This window comes from Anopheles bellator, chromosome 2 (assembly GCF_943735745.2).
Source record: "Anopheles bellator chromosome 2, idAnoBellAS_SP24_06.2, whole genome shotgun sequence".
Lineage (NCBI taxonomy): Eukaryota > Metazoa > Arthropoda > Insecta > Diptera > Culicidae > Anopheles > Anopheles bellator.
The window spans coordinates 31,731,240-31,747,174 of NC_071286.1; the positions used below are offsets into that span (position 1 = coordinate 31,731,240).

Below are 15,935 nucleotides of genomic sequence, written 5' to 3' on the forward strand. Positions count from 1 at the left end.
CCACCCGTAACTTTGGAGGAGGATCTCTTATGGTGTGGCTTGGGTTTTGCTCTGCGGGCAAGCTCAAGCTGGCTTTTACATCTTGTAAAATGAACTCTAATGATTACATCCAGCTTCTAGAAGACTGTCTGATCCCGTTTAAAGCTGCCCACCGCCGAAAAGAATTGGTTTTTCAGCAAGATAATGCTAGCATTCACAACAGTTCGACAACTAGAACATGGTTTGCTACCAATAAAATCGATTCGCTTGGGTGGCCAGCGCGAATTCCGGATCTAAATCCAGTTGAAAATGTCGGGGGAATATTGGTTAAACAAATTTATGCGGATAGGAAGCAATACAGCTCTGTTAATGAGCTTAAGGCATCCATTTTGGAAGCTTGGGAACAAATTAACCCAATAATTTTGAAAAACCTGGTTCACAGTTTGACAAGCAGAATTTTCCAAGTCATTCCGCGATTAGGAAAGCCAACTGACTATTAACCCTCACAATAAATACAGAGACTTGAAAAAGACACACGTATTGATCATTTTATTAGGTGCGCCTATATTAACTTGACAGTGCTGATCGTATTTGGTCGAAAAAAAGCTAAAAATCAAACAAACTCAATCCAACTAAATGGGTTTATTGATAATTTTTCTTACTTCAAAAAGTCCCAAAACCAGAAGTAGAATCGAAAAGACGGTTTGGAAGATACGGCAAAAACGTGGGTGCGCCTATAGATAGTTGACTGAGTGTACATTTCTTCTTCGGAGAATACAGAAGGTTGGTACTTTTAGGATTAAAACTATTTAGGGTAATAACATGCTCACATGCTCACGCTGGTTTAGCATTAAGTTATCTAAGGTTGCTCCAGAGGTCTGACTAGAAAAGTGCATTGTGAATGAACGGAGATAATGATGTTCCTATTTCCTGCAGATCAACACAAGTGTTTTGCTGGTTTTATCTTTTCCAACTTCCGAATGTCTTTTCGCTTAAAATGTAACAATGTGCGTTCAAATTGTGACAACATCTTCTGCCTCAATTTTGTATGAGGAGAATGCAGCAAGCAGAGAATAGAAGAGGTACAAGGACACCAAATTTTGGTTTGTAAAAAGACCTCTGAATTTGGAGTTTGAAATTTCCTCCAACAGAGAATTAAAAGGACACAAAAGATTCATAATGTAATTGAACTATCTGCGAACGCCTGGCATTTAGCATCACTTTAGCACATCAAACTACAATCCGCGACTGAGTTTGTGTCAGTGCTGAAAAATCTAATATTAAAACAGCCTAAAAACATGGACAGGGTATAGTAATCGATCTTAATCGAACAGAACAAAACCGTGAGCGTTTCTTTTTATTTACTCTACAGATGCTTTGTCGAGGAAGGCGATTTATTTCCCAGTTCACGCGGCTGTATTCAGCCCTCTTTGCGTTAAGGAGTCTCGTAATAAATCCACTTTTCATCACCAGTGGCGATTCGGTACAAGAACACCTTTCTTTTTTTGTCTCTGCAAGCAGAAATTCGCAAATGGTTATCCTTTTTTCGATTCATGTGGAACCACAAATGAGACATTTTTCTAATCATTTTTTCCTTGGCACTCGGGCGTTTGAAAGCTGTCGAGTAGTCAACTCCTAACATTTCTGCAAGCTCTTCTCAGAACCAAAGACATACATCCTGATCGAGCAATGCTGCCAATTCTTCATCATCAAACCGTGTTTTGGCTGTCCAGATCGCTCTTGGTCATGGTCCACAGAAAACATGTATTACAAAACTGCATAAATTATTTCAAATTCTAATAGTAATATGTGAATGTAATTTACATTTGACGCGTTCAAAGTGTGTCTCGTTCGTTAATCGCTTACGTGTACGCATTGATGAACCAAAACGGTTTGGTAAAGCTTGTCTTACACAGCGTCTTAGCGCCTTAGGGTATTAAGGGAAGTAATGGTGTCCCGTTTCGCGAAGGCCCCGGAAGACCCCGTCCCGCACCTACCTCCAGTGCAGCGGCCGTGCTGGGATCGTGGTCGTTTTCCACCGCCTCAATCTGCCGGAAGATCTCCGAGCTGATGCCGGACACCTTCCGGAAGTCGCCCTGCAGCAGGACCGGCTCCTTAACGCCCTGCCGCTGCTGGTGCTGCTGCTGCTGCTGCTGGTGGTGGCCCTGCATATTCTGCTGCTGATGTTGCTGTTGTTGCTGAAGAGCCTGCGCCTGGTGAGGAGGCATCGGACCCGGCGGTGCCCGCCCGGGGCTAGCGGTGAGGTCAGGCACAGATCTTCCATTTTCCTGCGAAAAGAAAAATAAGCGAACCAAACGTTTAGCCAGCACGTCCGGAAATCAGATTATCATTTCGGTGAAACATATACGAGACCGTCGCGGAACGTTGCCGAATGGCACGGGCGGACCCGAAAGCCTGACGTCGTCCCGTAAGTACCACAAAGCAGGCAACCCCCCAAAAAAATTGGGTTTCGAACATCTCCTGGCGCTGGATCTCACGGCAAGAGCGGAGAATATGAAACGGCATATTGGAAATTCATGCCCAGCGCGGGCGGACGTGGTGAAGCTTCCGAACGCTTCCACGACGGCGAACAATCGATGATTAATAATTCAGCAGCCGTCACGCAGACAGGGCCCCACTTTAACCTCCACGATCGGCTCCTCAATCGCGCCTCGGACTCGGCGCTCGGAAAGGCTTTTCCGAGGTCCTTTCCGCTCCGGTCCACTTCGCGTTCCGGTTTCTCGGCGAGAAACCGTTAAAAGTGAACCACCCTCACGCGGCTTTCGGCTGGCTTTCAATACATTGCATACATTTTCCTGCTGAACGTACCCTCTCACTCTCGATCTTCCCGACCCGGTTGCCCGGTTCCCGGTCCGATGCCCACGAACCACGTTCGACGTTGAATAGCAAATCGGCGCTGCTCGGTGGCATCGATTTCCGTTCCTTTTTTTCTCGCTGTTTGGTTAGGAAAATCAACACTAATTTCCTTCCCACCCCTTGCCACCAGAACCAGCCACCCACTCGAGCACCCTGTTTGATAAGCCCCATCGTGCGGTTTTTCGAAAAGTTGAAAACAAATAAATGAGTAGACCAGTTGGGCGACGCAAGGTCGCACCCGGTCCACCGGGGGGGGGGGGGGGCATTGACCCAACAATTAAAAATAATTTGCCATCGGCTACCGGTGTCCTCGATCCTTATCGTGCCAGCCTGCCATCCTGCAATCTCTCCGCTGTCCACGCCAGAACGCCGATTGCTCTCGAGTGGGCCCACTCTGAGTGCTACGAGCGCAATCTGAACGACCCTTCGGGAGCCAACCAACCCGGTCTCGGAGGAGCTGCCCGCAGCCCCACAACCGACGACCACCGATCTTGTGCAACATGGCCGCGGCAGCATCTGCTAACGATCCTAAACAAACAGCCATTTCGGACGACTGCCCCGAACGCTCCCGGTGGGGCTCAAATGGCAACGATTTGGTGTCGGACAGCCGGCGAAGTGTTCCCACCGCAAACCCCGAGCACGCGAGTCCTGTGGTCAGTCGGGCAATCCTCACGGGCACTGGCCGGCCGCGAATCCTGTGACGAGTGCGGACTATCGTCCGGATTTGAATTGCTAATTCGCCTAAACGCCCTCTAATTGGGATACTTTTCCGGATTCAATTACTATCTAATCTACCGGCCGCGGAAAGCGCGTTCCGGTTCCGGCCGAGCGAGCGAGACAGCGGCCGATGGCGGTGGGTGTCGGTGCAGCGCCGACGATGAGGTGTTGGAGCGTAATTTTCACCAACATTTCGGACTCCGGACACAGTGCCTGCCCGCATCAGGAGCGTCAGCGACGAAGGACGAATTCCGACCCCCCCCCCCCAACCGGAGGTGTGGTGTCTAGCACCTCGCTCGGAATGGCGCGAAAGGACTGTGACACAATTTGTTGAATTCAATCCGACCCATCACCGCATCGCCCCCATTATCCTCATCATCATCATCATCATCATCGTAGTCGTCTTTGTGAAGCAAACTGTCCGCCTTATTGACCGATTTGACCACAAAATGACGGCCGACTGAGCACATGTATGAATATTTTAACAACGTGCGCCGTCGATGATGGTACGATTGGCCATTGTCAACGGCAATTCGTTTCTTGTTCCATTCTTTCAGATTTGTATTTTCATTTTTGGCCGTGTGTTGGTCTTTTGCTTAACACTTCTCTTTTTCTAATTGCCGAAAAAGGGACACGCGACCCATTAAAGAGCCGTTCTTTTAATGCTTTTCGGAACAATCACACTTTAAAGACAAACGTTGTGATGATTTACTTGCCGAAAGGGTTCCCGCCGAAAGGTCTATTTATTTAAAAAAGGAATAAAACAACTTATACGACGAAGAACGAAAAAGCACTCGACAAATACTTTGTGGAACACCACATTATTTTCGTTTCAAAATAATATTGCTGTGTCTTGTGTTATTGTTTTCTTTATGATCTTTCATGAATCCAATGAGCCTTTCTTAGTTAAAAGATGATGTTGCATATAATGGAACCAGTCACGGAGACCCAAGGCTCTCCCGATGTCCTTTCTGGTAGATAACGCCAGATAACAGTAATAATGTTTCAACATTACTGGCCATATTCTGTGCCGGTGACCCACTAAAGCCCTCGGTAGGACACTCGAACGACCGCTCACCAATTAATGTGACAAAAATAGGACTAAAAAATCTCATTGCTTAAGTGCAGCTACGTTACGTTGGTCTGCTGCTCCAGCACAATGCTTACGTTACTTTACGTCCGCCCGTTCGAGTTGTGGAAAATATTGTCATTGGCCGGGAGGGCTATTAGATTAAAATGGACTCCCGGCTGGCGAACGCAATTGAACGTTCTTCGAGGTAGATGGCACGGGCTGACGATAAAATAGCGTGGCTCGGCTCGTCAAGTATCCACCGCCAAGGACACCGGCACCGGACCGTTGCTGACTGACGGAGCGAAATCGGCGACATCGAACACAATCTGCATATGGAATGCACGATGACGCACTCCGCGGACTTTCCGGCGTCGGGACACCGGTTCCGGAGAACCAATGAAAAACCCGATTCTGTCGGCAACACTGTCATGCTGGCTCGGTTCGGTGCAGGAGGTTCCGGTTTTTGTTTCCACTCGATTGGCCGCTTTTGTAGCGAAAGTTGTGTGAAGTACATTGTATTTAATTGCTGTTTATTTTAAATGTAAAGGCGTATACGGCCATTCTCGTGAGCATGAGCTCCAGTGATGCGGTTTTGGGAAAATCCATTCAAATTACTAAAATGTTAATGGGTTAGTGTTTTATGTCACGTACAAGGTTCACTTCAAAGTGCTCTTTGGTGGTTAAGTCTACCATAACAGGGAAACTTCCCAGTAATTTCCATGAGACTTTTCCATAAACATATTATCATGAGAGACTATGTGAGAGACATCCGCCGAGACACCATGCAGCTGCAACACGGCATCTCGATGCAACTCCGGTCCGTGCCCCGAAAATCTCCACCAAAAACCCTATTCGAAAGAGCAAGGAGCCTCCGGTTCTCGGTTCCTCATTAAACGCCACTTTCGAGCCGAGAAACCCACTTGAGGCGTTCCAATTTCTTCTTCGTTTTTTTTTTTGTTTGCTTTAATTTTTGTTAGACTACTGGGACTCCTTACGGACCCCCGAGAACAACGTCAATTTGTTTTATTGGATTTCCGAGCAACACTAGCGCGGGGCTGCCATTATTGAAATTTCTCAACTCATTAAAAATGTACTTTCTGGTCCCATTTACGGTGCGGGTTCTTCTCCCTTTTGCTCCTTGGTCAACGGCTGGACGGCTGGCCCGACGGCTGGGTGGTGTGTGGGTGTGTGTCCCACATCCATGACCATCGTAATAACGGAGTGGCGGCCGAAAAGGGCTTGAGACCGGGCTGCACCGAGGGTTGCAATGAAAATTTCACGTTAGTCATTGGCCCACCGAGGACCTCTCCCAACGCTGTGACGGTGTGACGTTACGCTGCCAGCCACCCGTCCGTCCGTCCGGCAGGTAGGCGGGCTGGTAGGTGGCAGGCACAGGCTCCCGAAACCGTAGTAGTCTGTGACGTGCCGTGACGTGGCGTCGACGGTACCGCGGCGTGGCCATTGTAGTGGTGTGAATGAAAGTTTCCACTGTTGAATTGGACAACTCTCCACGGTCTCCCCGACTGAGGCACTCGCGGTGCACATCCACGCATAGCACATCCTTTTCGCCACACGAACACACACGCAAGCGCGTAAGCCACCCACGACCGAGTGACACGGTGGAGCTTCGGCGAAATCGCGCGCATTGGCCACTCCGAAAGGTGAAAAAGGATAACCCCCCTCCCGCCCCGCCCGGGGGGGGTCCTTCGTGCGCCACTCACTCGGTCACTCACTCGCAGCTGCGAAACACTGCGAACGCTGTGGAAGGACATTTTCTTCTCGCAAACGCTTCTCGGAACACGCGCACCTACACAGCCACACGCCGGGCCACCGGGCGGGTGGGTGGCGTGTGTGGGGGGGGTGCAGCAAGAGAGTGAGAGTGCGTGCCGTGTATTACACACTGGCACAGTTTTTCTACCCCGCCACCACACCACGGCCAGGAAAATAAATTAATAATGCAGGACTCCACTCCGTCGGAACCAGCGGCCTTACCACGGCCACTCTACGACGGGGAAGGATGGCGAATCGGCCACACCAGCCCCCCCGCCCCTCCACGGTTGCTGCTCACCTTGCTGCTCCGCGTGAAGAAGCACCCGGTCGTGGCACTATCACACATTTGAGTAACGCTACGGCCTCGAGGGCTCGCGTCGAGGCTCCTATGGCTACACCTACACGCCTCACTACGCTTCACCCACTGCACATCTGATATGTTGTCGCTGGTTTCGAATTGGACCCATTGGACAGGTGGCTGGATTGTACACGGCGGTCACGGTTTGGTCTCGGTCCGCATCGCTCCTGCAACGTGGCTTCTGACCGCGGGTCACCTTCAGGACACTGTGGGACCGTCCTCCGACGCCTAAAGCTTATCACCAGGGCCTCGTGGCCCTACTCCGCGGACTCCGGGATACTCCTGGTCTAGAGTGCGCTGCGGACCCACACGGAACCGGAGCCAGGGTGCCAGAGTGTACGCTCCGTTCCGGAGCAGACCTAGGACTAGAACCCGCACCGACAGACCTGGCACGTCAAATATGGCGCTCACGTTCTAGGGTGGCCCACCGAGGAGCTTCACTTTTCTGTGCGGGCAAACCAATCAGCCCACGGACCGAAGGAACAAGCAGAGCAAACGGAGGCTCTCGACGAGAACCCGCGACGAGAGCGGGTTCATCGCCAGCCAGATCCTGTCGCGTGTCGAGAGTGTCGTCGTCGTCGTCGGTCCTGGGACGGTGTGTCGCGTGTGTGCGCCAGCCGAAGACACAGGCTGGTCCACTACTACGCCAACATCCACCGGAGGCCAGAGCTCCCGAGGACTCCCGTGAGCGCACGCTCTCCCACTCGATGATTCGCTCTCATCGCTTCCATTCATTCGCACACCCATCCAAGGACATCCGTTCAACCCGTGTGTCCTCCACGCGACGCGCACCGCCCGTTTCGTCGATCAGAGTCGACATACACTAGTCAGAACGGAGTAGTACGCGGGAGTAAACTTTCACCCACCAACCCACAGTAACCAACACAGCGGCGCCCCACGCAGTAACGCAGTAACCGACGGGGAGAGAGCGCTCCTGTACATGCAACTTCCCCCTACTGTGTGTGGGTGCCCGCTCTCTCTCTCTCTCTCTCTCTCTCTGTGTCTCGTGGTGTGCGTGAAGCCGGACCAAGCCGAGGATCAACTGTGACATTCGCATGCAAAACTTGAACGAAAGGAAGTGGCCCTGCCATTCAAGTGGTTCAGTCATTTGTTCCGGCCAGTGCAGTGAGTCCTTTCGGAGTCGCCAACACGACCGCTACAAAGTTCGATGGCCAACCTCTCCAAAGTTGGCGCCCACTCAGCCCGGGGACCAACGGGCTGGACACAATAGGGGGCATTGGACAGGACGTGCATCGTCAGATCGATGTCGGCCGGGGAAAGAAGGCGGTAGGAGCGCACCCAGCGTCATCCCATTTCCATCCCACACTTCGGCCACCGGCGGCCGTCGGTAACCTTCTACCCGCCAACGTTCACTGGCGAATCGGCGAAAAGTAAGTGGAAAGCGATGTTTACGACCGTTTATGCTTGAAATCGAACCGGGACCGGGCTCAATGTTCTTCGGGCCCACTTCGGCGGATCAAGGGGTGTCCACCCACCCACAGCGCGTGGGCAGGTGGTGTGTGGGAAAATTAAATTATTTTTAATGCACGCCATTTACCCGAGGGTTCCATCTGACGTGGGTTTGCTTTCGGAGCGAACCGACAGGCTTCGCCGGGTGAAAATAACTTCACGACCTGTGCGGGGTTAAATTTAGAGCGGCAGGTAACGCGAAGACAGCGATGCTTAATTACTAAGATGTGTAACTAATAGGGCGAGGACTAGGAGCCAGTCATATTTTAGTAACTCCTAAGGCGGATCAATACTGCACTAAAAGTGCTCTGTGACTTTTTTGCTTATAACGTGTGGTAAAAATATCAAAAAATGACGCTACAGTACACCCAACACTGGGCAACCATTGACACGATTTGATTGAATTGTTTCTGATTTAACCCATCCAAAATAAACAATTCATGTGAACATTAATTACCACGATACAAGGACCACATGGTGATCGATCAATTCGACGACGACTTCTTGGCAGCCACCAGGTGTTTGTTTGTTACTCATCAAACTCTACGTCGCGTCAAACTTGCCAAGTATAGACACACTCAGGAAACGTTTTACTTATGGAAAGAATAATATCAAGAATCTGCACGAACTAAAAGAGCAAGTTAAATCGTCTCAAGACCAGTTAAAAATATCAAAGCTACTAACGAACGATCTAGAAACGAGGATGATGTGAATTGCTGAGCGTTCCAGGTGTTTCTTGATCGGAAATTCTCCATAAAGGGGGTCCTAGATGCTGTAAGCCAACAGAACTTTAGTATTCGTTTTTCGACAGATAATTTTAGTATCACGCATCAAATACTGGGGTGTTCCATAAGTTCGGAGCCTCGAGTTCGTAGCTACGATCCGAACAGTGGGCGCTGCTACGAGTCAAGCTTTTTTTTGTGGTTGAACACTCTTTATATGAACGTATTATTTATAAAATCATATTTTAATCGATCACCTTAATCTTTTTTTACAAGCCATTTAGTATCGATGTGACACTTTATTTTTTACAACGAAAGTGTATAAAGACTTTTTGTCTTCAATTAGAACATTAAAAGAGGTGTTTCTGAATTTAAACGTGGTCGTTGTGAACTCATTGAACACCTCAGTAAATAAATCGAAAAATATCGTTCGCAAAACAAATATTCTATCGTAGTACTAGATCAGTGTGATGCTCATCATTTCAACAATCCCGTGGCGCCACAATCGAGTTTTAGAATAATGAACCCACCTCAACAAGGCTAGGAATTTATGATCCGCCTCCAGCTTTTCAACGCCCACAGCCAAAGTGCGTTATAGGAAAACATAAAGAATGTTTAAGCAGCGCCCGAGTCGGTGTTCGAGTCTGGCAACCGTGTTTTATGGACAGTCAAGCATCCGTGGAAGATTCAACCGATTCGGCTTCGTTTGCTAATAGATTGGCACTTCGTCTATAATGATCCTGCATTTGAGAATTTCAGGTTTCGATCCTTATCTTTCTCCTTTTAGCCCATTGACTCTTTCCAGCACTCCGGCTGAAGGCTGAAACTGATTCATCACTCAGCCCCGTGCGCTGGCCTGTTGATGTCTTTCAATCTTTCCAGCGAAGCATAAAATACCGTCACTGCTGTTCATTACTTCTGCGCACTCGCATGACCTTCGCATAATAAATCTTCCCCGCCATCACCCCGGCCGACCAGTCGGCCAGGTCCACTAATTGACCGCCATCAATCAAGGGGTTGGGGCACGGTACGGGCTCGCCGCTGCTGCTGCAGAGGAAATTATGTATTAACCATTAATGATCGTTATGCGTGTCTCGCTGCTACCAACAGCGCCGTGTGTCCGTGCGTTGGACTTCTTCTTTCATCCGCCACGCCACCGAGTATCCTTCCGCGGCGGCAACGGTGTGAACTGATAAGAAGCCAAAAACCGGTGCGAGCCAAGAGTCTCCGGCGGTACACGTTAATTAGTCTCCGATTATCGGCGGTATGAATATTCCATACCGAAAGCCGAGCTCCGAGCCGAGCCTAGTGAGTGAAGCTTTCCATTCATCAGACCCCCACGTATCCGACTCCTATGCACTCGAGATGAATAGGGGACGCTAGGCACATCCGGTGTTGATGCACCGGCCTTACATTGCCCGCCCGGTCCTGGTGGCCCTCAGATGTATGCGAATAAGAATCGTAGGTGCAACGTTTCCTTGGCAAAAGTCCGAGTCCGAGCTCTGCTCTCTCACGCATACACTCAATCGCTCTCGACCTCTTTCGCTATCAATTTCCCCGCGCAAGACACCCGCACCAAGCGCCTTCGCCTTGTGGGCCCGGTCTGAGGTTCGGTTCGGTTTACGATGCCGAAAAATTGGTCACCATCGAGCGCGGCCGTTGCCACCAGCGTAATGATTATTGACCGGAACGGGTCGGTAGTACCTCGGCCTCCCAGCCCACCGGACCAGACAGGACTTCCGGTACGGTGGGGTGGGTTGTACGCCGGATGAATCCATGTTTGCGTACGCTCCGATATGGGACGGGAGAGAGAGAGTGAGTACGAGAGACCGACCAAGAGAGAGTGAGAGACACGAACTAGTGGTTAAAATATCGATTAACGTCCCGAACCATGTCCACGGCCACACCGGTGGCTACCCCTTTTACCCTCCCATACAGCGAAGATAAAGCATTTCTAAAGACATCAACTTAATCAACAACAAAAAGCTGTATAAATGAGGAAAACCATACAGCATTGTGCATTGGCTGGTCAACGAACTGGTCACCCTGTTTCGCCTGTCACAGGACCAAATGGCCACGCTGGAAGAGCTGGAAAAGACTCCTCCAGGAACTGGCCAATGGGGCCACCAGGCACACGTCCGCGAGAGAGTGCCGGAACGCGAGAGCGAGAAGGAGAGCGCAAAAGCGAGAGAGAGAACAGTCCCGTGGGAGAATGGAGCGTGTCCAAGCGAGGCGACCACGTGTGAGGCGGGTGTGCGGAGGAACCGGAGGCGTGTGTCCTGGTTGTACTACGCGCAAACGGAATACTATGAAAGTACGCTGCATCCTACAACTGCAACAAATCCGGAATCTGGCTGGGCGGGTGGATGGGTGGGTGGTGCATCGTCTGATTGTGCGCGGGAGCAGCGCTGCAAAAGCGGAGCGGAGAGAGAGAGAGAGAGAGCGCCACGCCGAAGGACCCACACTCACACCCACACCGGCCCACCAACGAGGGAAAGGACGTTTTCCCGAGAGAGCTGTACGTATGCGATTCTGGTAAAAATTGGTCCAGAAATCCCAGAAGCGGTCACCAACACGGAGTGCCTCGCCGAGTCCCTTTTTCTTATTTATAAAGCCGTTTTTCGCTCGTCACACGCTCGCCGTGCGCTGGTCACTCCGAGTTGCCGGACCAGGCAGCGGGACGTGCGGGGGCGGGAGCGGCGATAATGGGTGTGATTACGCCCTAAGTGACCCTAATAAGCACGACATGTACCGGATTCCGGTACGTTCCCCAGTTCGTGAACGGGAATCTCCTCGGTTGGCCAATATCGGTGGCGGAATGCAATGGTTGCCGCTGTCGAACTGTGCTGCGCGCCATTGTGTTTCGCCAGGCACCATTGTCCTGGCACGACGTTTGGTTCTTCTCGAACTCGAACGCTGAATTGGGACAACCATGACAGCACGTTTTACTCCCGCTCTTGCCCACCCAAATGCTCTTGTGGTGTTGGTGGATGAAGAAATAGAAAGTGTTCGATTGTCCGGAGGATGTCATTCACTGTGGCATGTTATATAAATTATGTGAGACCCGTTTTTGTAAGTGGCCGTACTTACATTCGATGCACCCACGATAAACCACTGAGGGTTGCATAGTTCATTTCGAAAGAAGGTAGAAAACTCAGATAGAAAATTGATTCAGTTCGGGAGACATTATCCTGTCAATATTAGTTTAGAGTCTGTAAGTATTACTAATATATAATAACAATTATATTGTGTTTCGTTTGCGCGTACTTTTTGTAACCAAATCTCATATCTTATTTTACACGATGGACAAATCGTCAACGATTTTCACATTGTTGTACTTGTAAAAAATGTTCAAAAGAACGAGAAAACTGGAAAACAATTTCGACCGACCGGACCATTCGTAACCTTAACCCCTTGATATGAAATTACAGACATTCACGAAAACGCTAAACTTTCCCGTCCAAATAAGTTCACGTCCCTCCGTAAGTCGTCAGTCTGCAAAATTATACAAAATAACGCTTAATTAACAACGTTTTTCCATCGTTTCGTTAACTGCAGTTAGTGAAATCTCGTTAATGTTGGCTAAAATTTAGATACTTCATTCTCTTGCAATGAGCAGAAAGATACGCTGAGCCCATAAAAAGGATTGATGAGCTACTGCGTAGATCAGGTTGCGAAAAAATAAAATACTACTACTAAAAGTAGATAAATAAAGGAAAGAACCAATCGTCTGATGGCCGACTGTACAAAAACTCTCATTTCCTAGAGCACAACCCACACGGGTCGAGTCGGAAATAGATTTTCCCCAAAAATGTTCAACGAACCCCTGAGGCTATCCAGAGACGTTATTGGATAACCTCTTCAAACTAGCGCTATGTGCTCGGTGGAACTGATGGACCTGAGTGGCCATTGAATGTCATATTTGGGGAATTGGTAGTCCGATTTTTTGGGGACTTTTACGCCGAAGTTTAAAAACCGACGACGAACGCGGGGGCGGTCTTCGTTGGAGCAAACTCAATTAAAATCCTGTGTCTGCCGTACAAGTGTGCCCTCACGGAACCCTGACAAATTCAACGTACTGTGCTGCGTTCGAATCCTAGCTGATTGTATACACCACAACCTGTAAAACCTGCTAAAGAAAGCTGTACAACATATTTTAAACGTCCATTTGGAACAACTAGTGCGTTAATTTCTTTTTAATCAAGGCACGCCGACAGAGTGCGATCAATAAAACCGGAACCGGAGCGGTGTCGTTTGTGGTCGACGAACACGTCCCAAAGATTGGCCCACCGTAGGATGGCCGGGGGTAGGGCGACCAACGGAGCCCTCAGTAACCTGCTTCCCCGGTTTATGGCGGTTCCGCGGACGGGTGCCATTATTGAGTCAGCCAGAAGCGGGTGAGAACAGTTTTCGCCCTCGCCAAAAGCCTCGGACATGACTGGAATGTGTTCGGAGAGGTATTTTCCATCAGGTCAGGGTTCGCAAAAAAAAGCGAAGCGAATCCGTGCCTGTTTTACCGTGGGGCCAACCACCGTGACCATTAAATCGAACCCACGTCCACGTGGCGAGGTGTCGAGGAATGTCCTGTTTCCGCGCACTACGCCCAGCCAAGACGGTGGAAGATGGACAAGCGCAGCGAAGACCAGTGTATGAGCGTCTTTAAAATAATGGCCAATTTATGGTAATAAAATGCGGAGATGTTGCTCAACACCTTTTTGGCACTCGCTTACGCTTGTCCTCCAAACCCTTGTGGTTATGTTTCGAGCAGTCCAATTTGTACTTCTGCTATTGGAAATCTTTTGACACATTAACGTGTTCTGCAATGAAGAATGGTATTTATTCTTTCTGCCCAATGTGTTAGTGGACGTCCACGGTTTAATTTAGTGTACGAAGTCACGTGCGAAACGGGTAAGTAACAAGTGACTCAACCCCCGTAGAATGATTTCTCCAATCAAGCCATTTAGCTTCTGGCCTCTGAACAGAAGCGAAACTCGCACAGTGGGTCACAGAAACAATGGAAAGGGAGCGAAGCACAACAGTGGAGCACAACGTTCCGCCTGCACGCCTGACCGGGCGCCTCCACCGGCCATCCGCCATCTTGCCCAACTGTCTCGCTTCGAGAGTCGGCCAAAGAGCTGAAGAGGTCGACGGTGCTCGAGCCCTCCGTAAGAGGTTGGGCCCAACAATAAAACTCCAACGACAACACCGACGCCCTGTATGGGGCCTGGGAAAATCGATAGCCCATAATGTTTCCCAAACATAATTCACGTTGGTAGCGTGCCATGTGGCTGCCGACGACTGCTGCCAGAGAGACCGCGCTGCCCTACTGCTGGCGGCCGGACACTTTTTGCAGACGACCCGACGACCTCCTCGGCAGGGCACTGGCTAGCGGAGGGAGAAATATGGACGTCGTTCAGTCCGTTGTTTATCCTCATAAATTATGTTCTTCCCCAGTGGCGCGCTCGAGAGTTTGGCCCACTGCTTCAAGCGCCGTGGAGCCGCTCCTGAAGTGTCTCTTGCGAAATGCTCTCAACTTTCTTGGGAGAAGACCCAGTGGCCCCGGTGTCTTATCAAGCAGTGTTCAATCTCATGAAGCCTCCCGGTCCATCACTTCACCGGTGGACATCGAACACACAACGCTGCCCAGTTGCAGGTCGGACGTCCCAGTTCCAGTAGTTGTTGGTAGAGACTGTTTATGGCGAATCCTGTACCACGCCTTAATAGGAAGAACCTTATTTCCTGCTAGGTTTAGTTGACCACAAACCAGTCACTAGTCATCCAGAGTTCTGTAACTTCGACTACATCTAACACTTCTCCATCCGTACTTCGTGTTCAACAAAAAGCTTGACTTTCCAAGAGCGAACGGTCAACTCACCTTTCTTCGGCCACAGCAAAGCATTCTTCGCGTACGCGAATGTCCGGTAGCAGTCGTTTTCAGTCGTGCGAACTTCCTCCACTGCATTAGTCTACGTCGGGCGCGAGTAACGACGACTAGCTTCGGGCTGGTGCAGTTGGCAGCACTGTTCCGGCCGTGCTATGATGCGCAGCCGGCTCGGACCCGGGTCCGTCGCAGCGCAAGGAATCCCTGCCCGACGACACCGCCAACCGTTGCCACGAAGCCCCGTCTCCCACCGCCGCCCACCTGGACACCGGCCGACCGTCTGCGCACTCCGGTGCCGCTTCCCGAGCCTAGCTGCTGCTGGCTTAGCTGGGCCTGGTGCAGCCGTACCACCTCTTCGATCGAGTCCTCGTCGTCCTGTTGTTGCTGTCGCTGCTGCTGCTGGTACTGCTGCGCCTGATGCGCCTGGTGCCGCTGCTCACTACCTCGACTGGCACCCCGGTGCCACTCCGCGTACTCGTACGGCACCTGCTGCCACTCCTGCGGCTCGAACGGCTCCTGAAGTCTCTGGTTAGAACGAACGTGACTCATTGACGGCGGATTCGAGGGCGCAAGCACAAATGGTCGTAGGATCCCGCAGGACCTCGGCGTGATCGCCGGCCGTCACTACAAGCGCACCGAACACTTCGAGACGCCGACACTGACAGTTCTGCTGCTGCTGCTGCTGCTCCTCCGATTGGTCGTGGTCCTGCGTCGGATGCTGGAGACTTAGTGGAGACGTTGGCAGCTGCTGGTCCTTCTTCATTCTGAGCGCCGACTTCGCGTACATTGCGTGCCACCGATCGGGTCGGTCGGTCACATCTCACTCCGCTTCGCACACTTCGCTGCAGGCAGCAACCAAAGCACGGCCACAAACCCCTGCCCCAGATCACTCAGTCACACGTTAGCCTCAGTCGGTGCTGGCGGGAACTGTTGGCGGGACACCCAATGGCTGATTATCTAATTTAATTTCCATATTTTCGAGAGGACTTAACCTGCAATCAGCCCTACGAACCCCCACGTGCCCGAACGTGACCTACGCCGTGGGAAGCGACCGAGTACCGAGGTGAAAGGGACCCGGGTGACCGGTGT

At 50.7% G+C, this 15,935-nt stretch overlaps 1 protein-coding gene across 1 annotated transcript in view; it reads right to left on the minus strand.

The window, feature by feature from the left end:
• LOC131209053 (rho GTPase-activating protein 100F) overlaps positions 1 to 14,927 on the minus strand; it is a 30,330-nt gene extending 15,403 nt beyond the window's left edge. The window contains exons 1-2 of the mRNA XM_058202024.1: positions 14,841 to 14,927; positions 1,977 to 2,267 (exon numbers count right to left, since the gene is read on the minus strand). Coding sequence (XP_058058007.1) covers positions 1,977 to 2,267; positions 14,841 to 14,927 — 378 coding nt within the window. The remainder of the gene's footprint in view (positions 1 to 1,976; positions 2,268 to 14,840) is intronic.
• Positions 14,928 to 15,935: the final 1,008 nt, after the last annotated feature.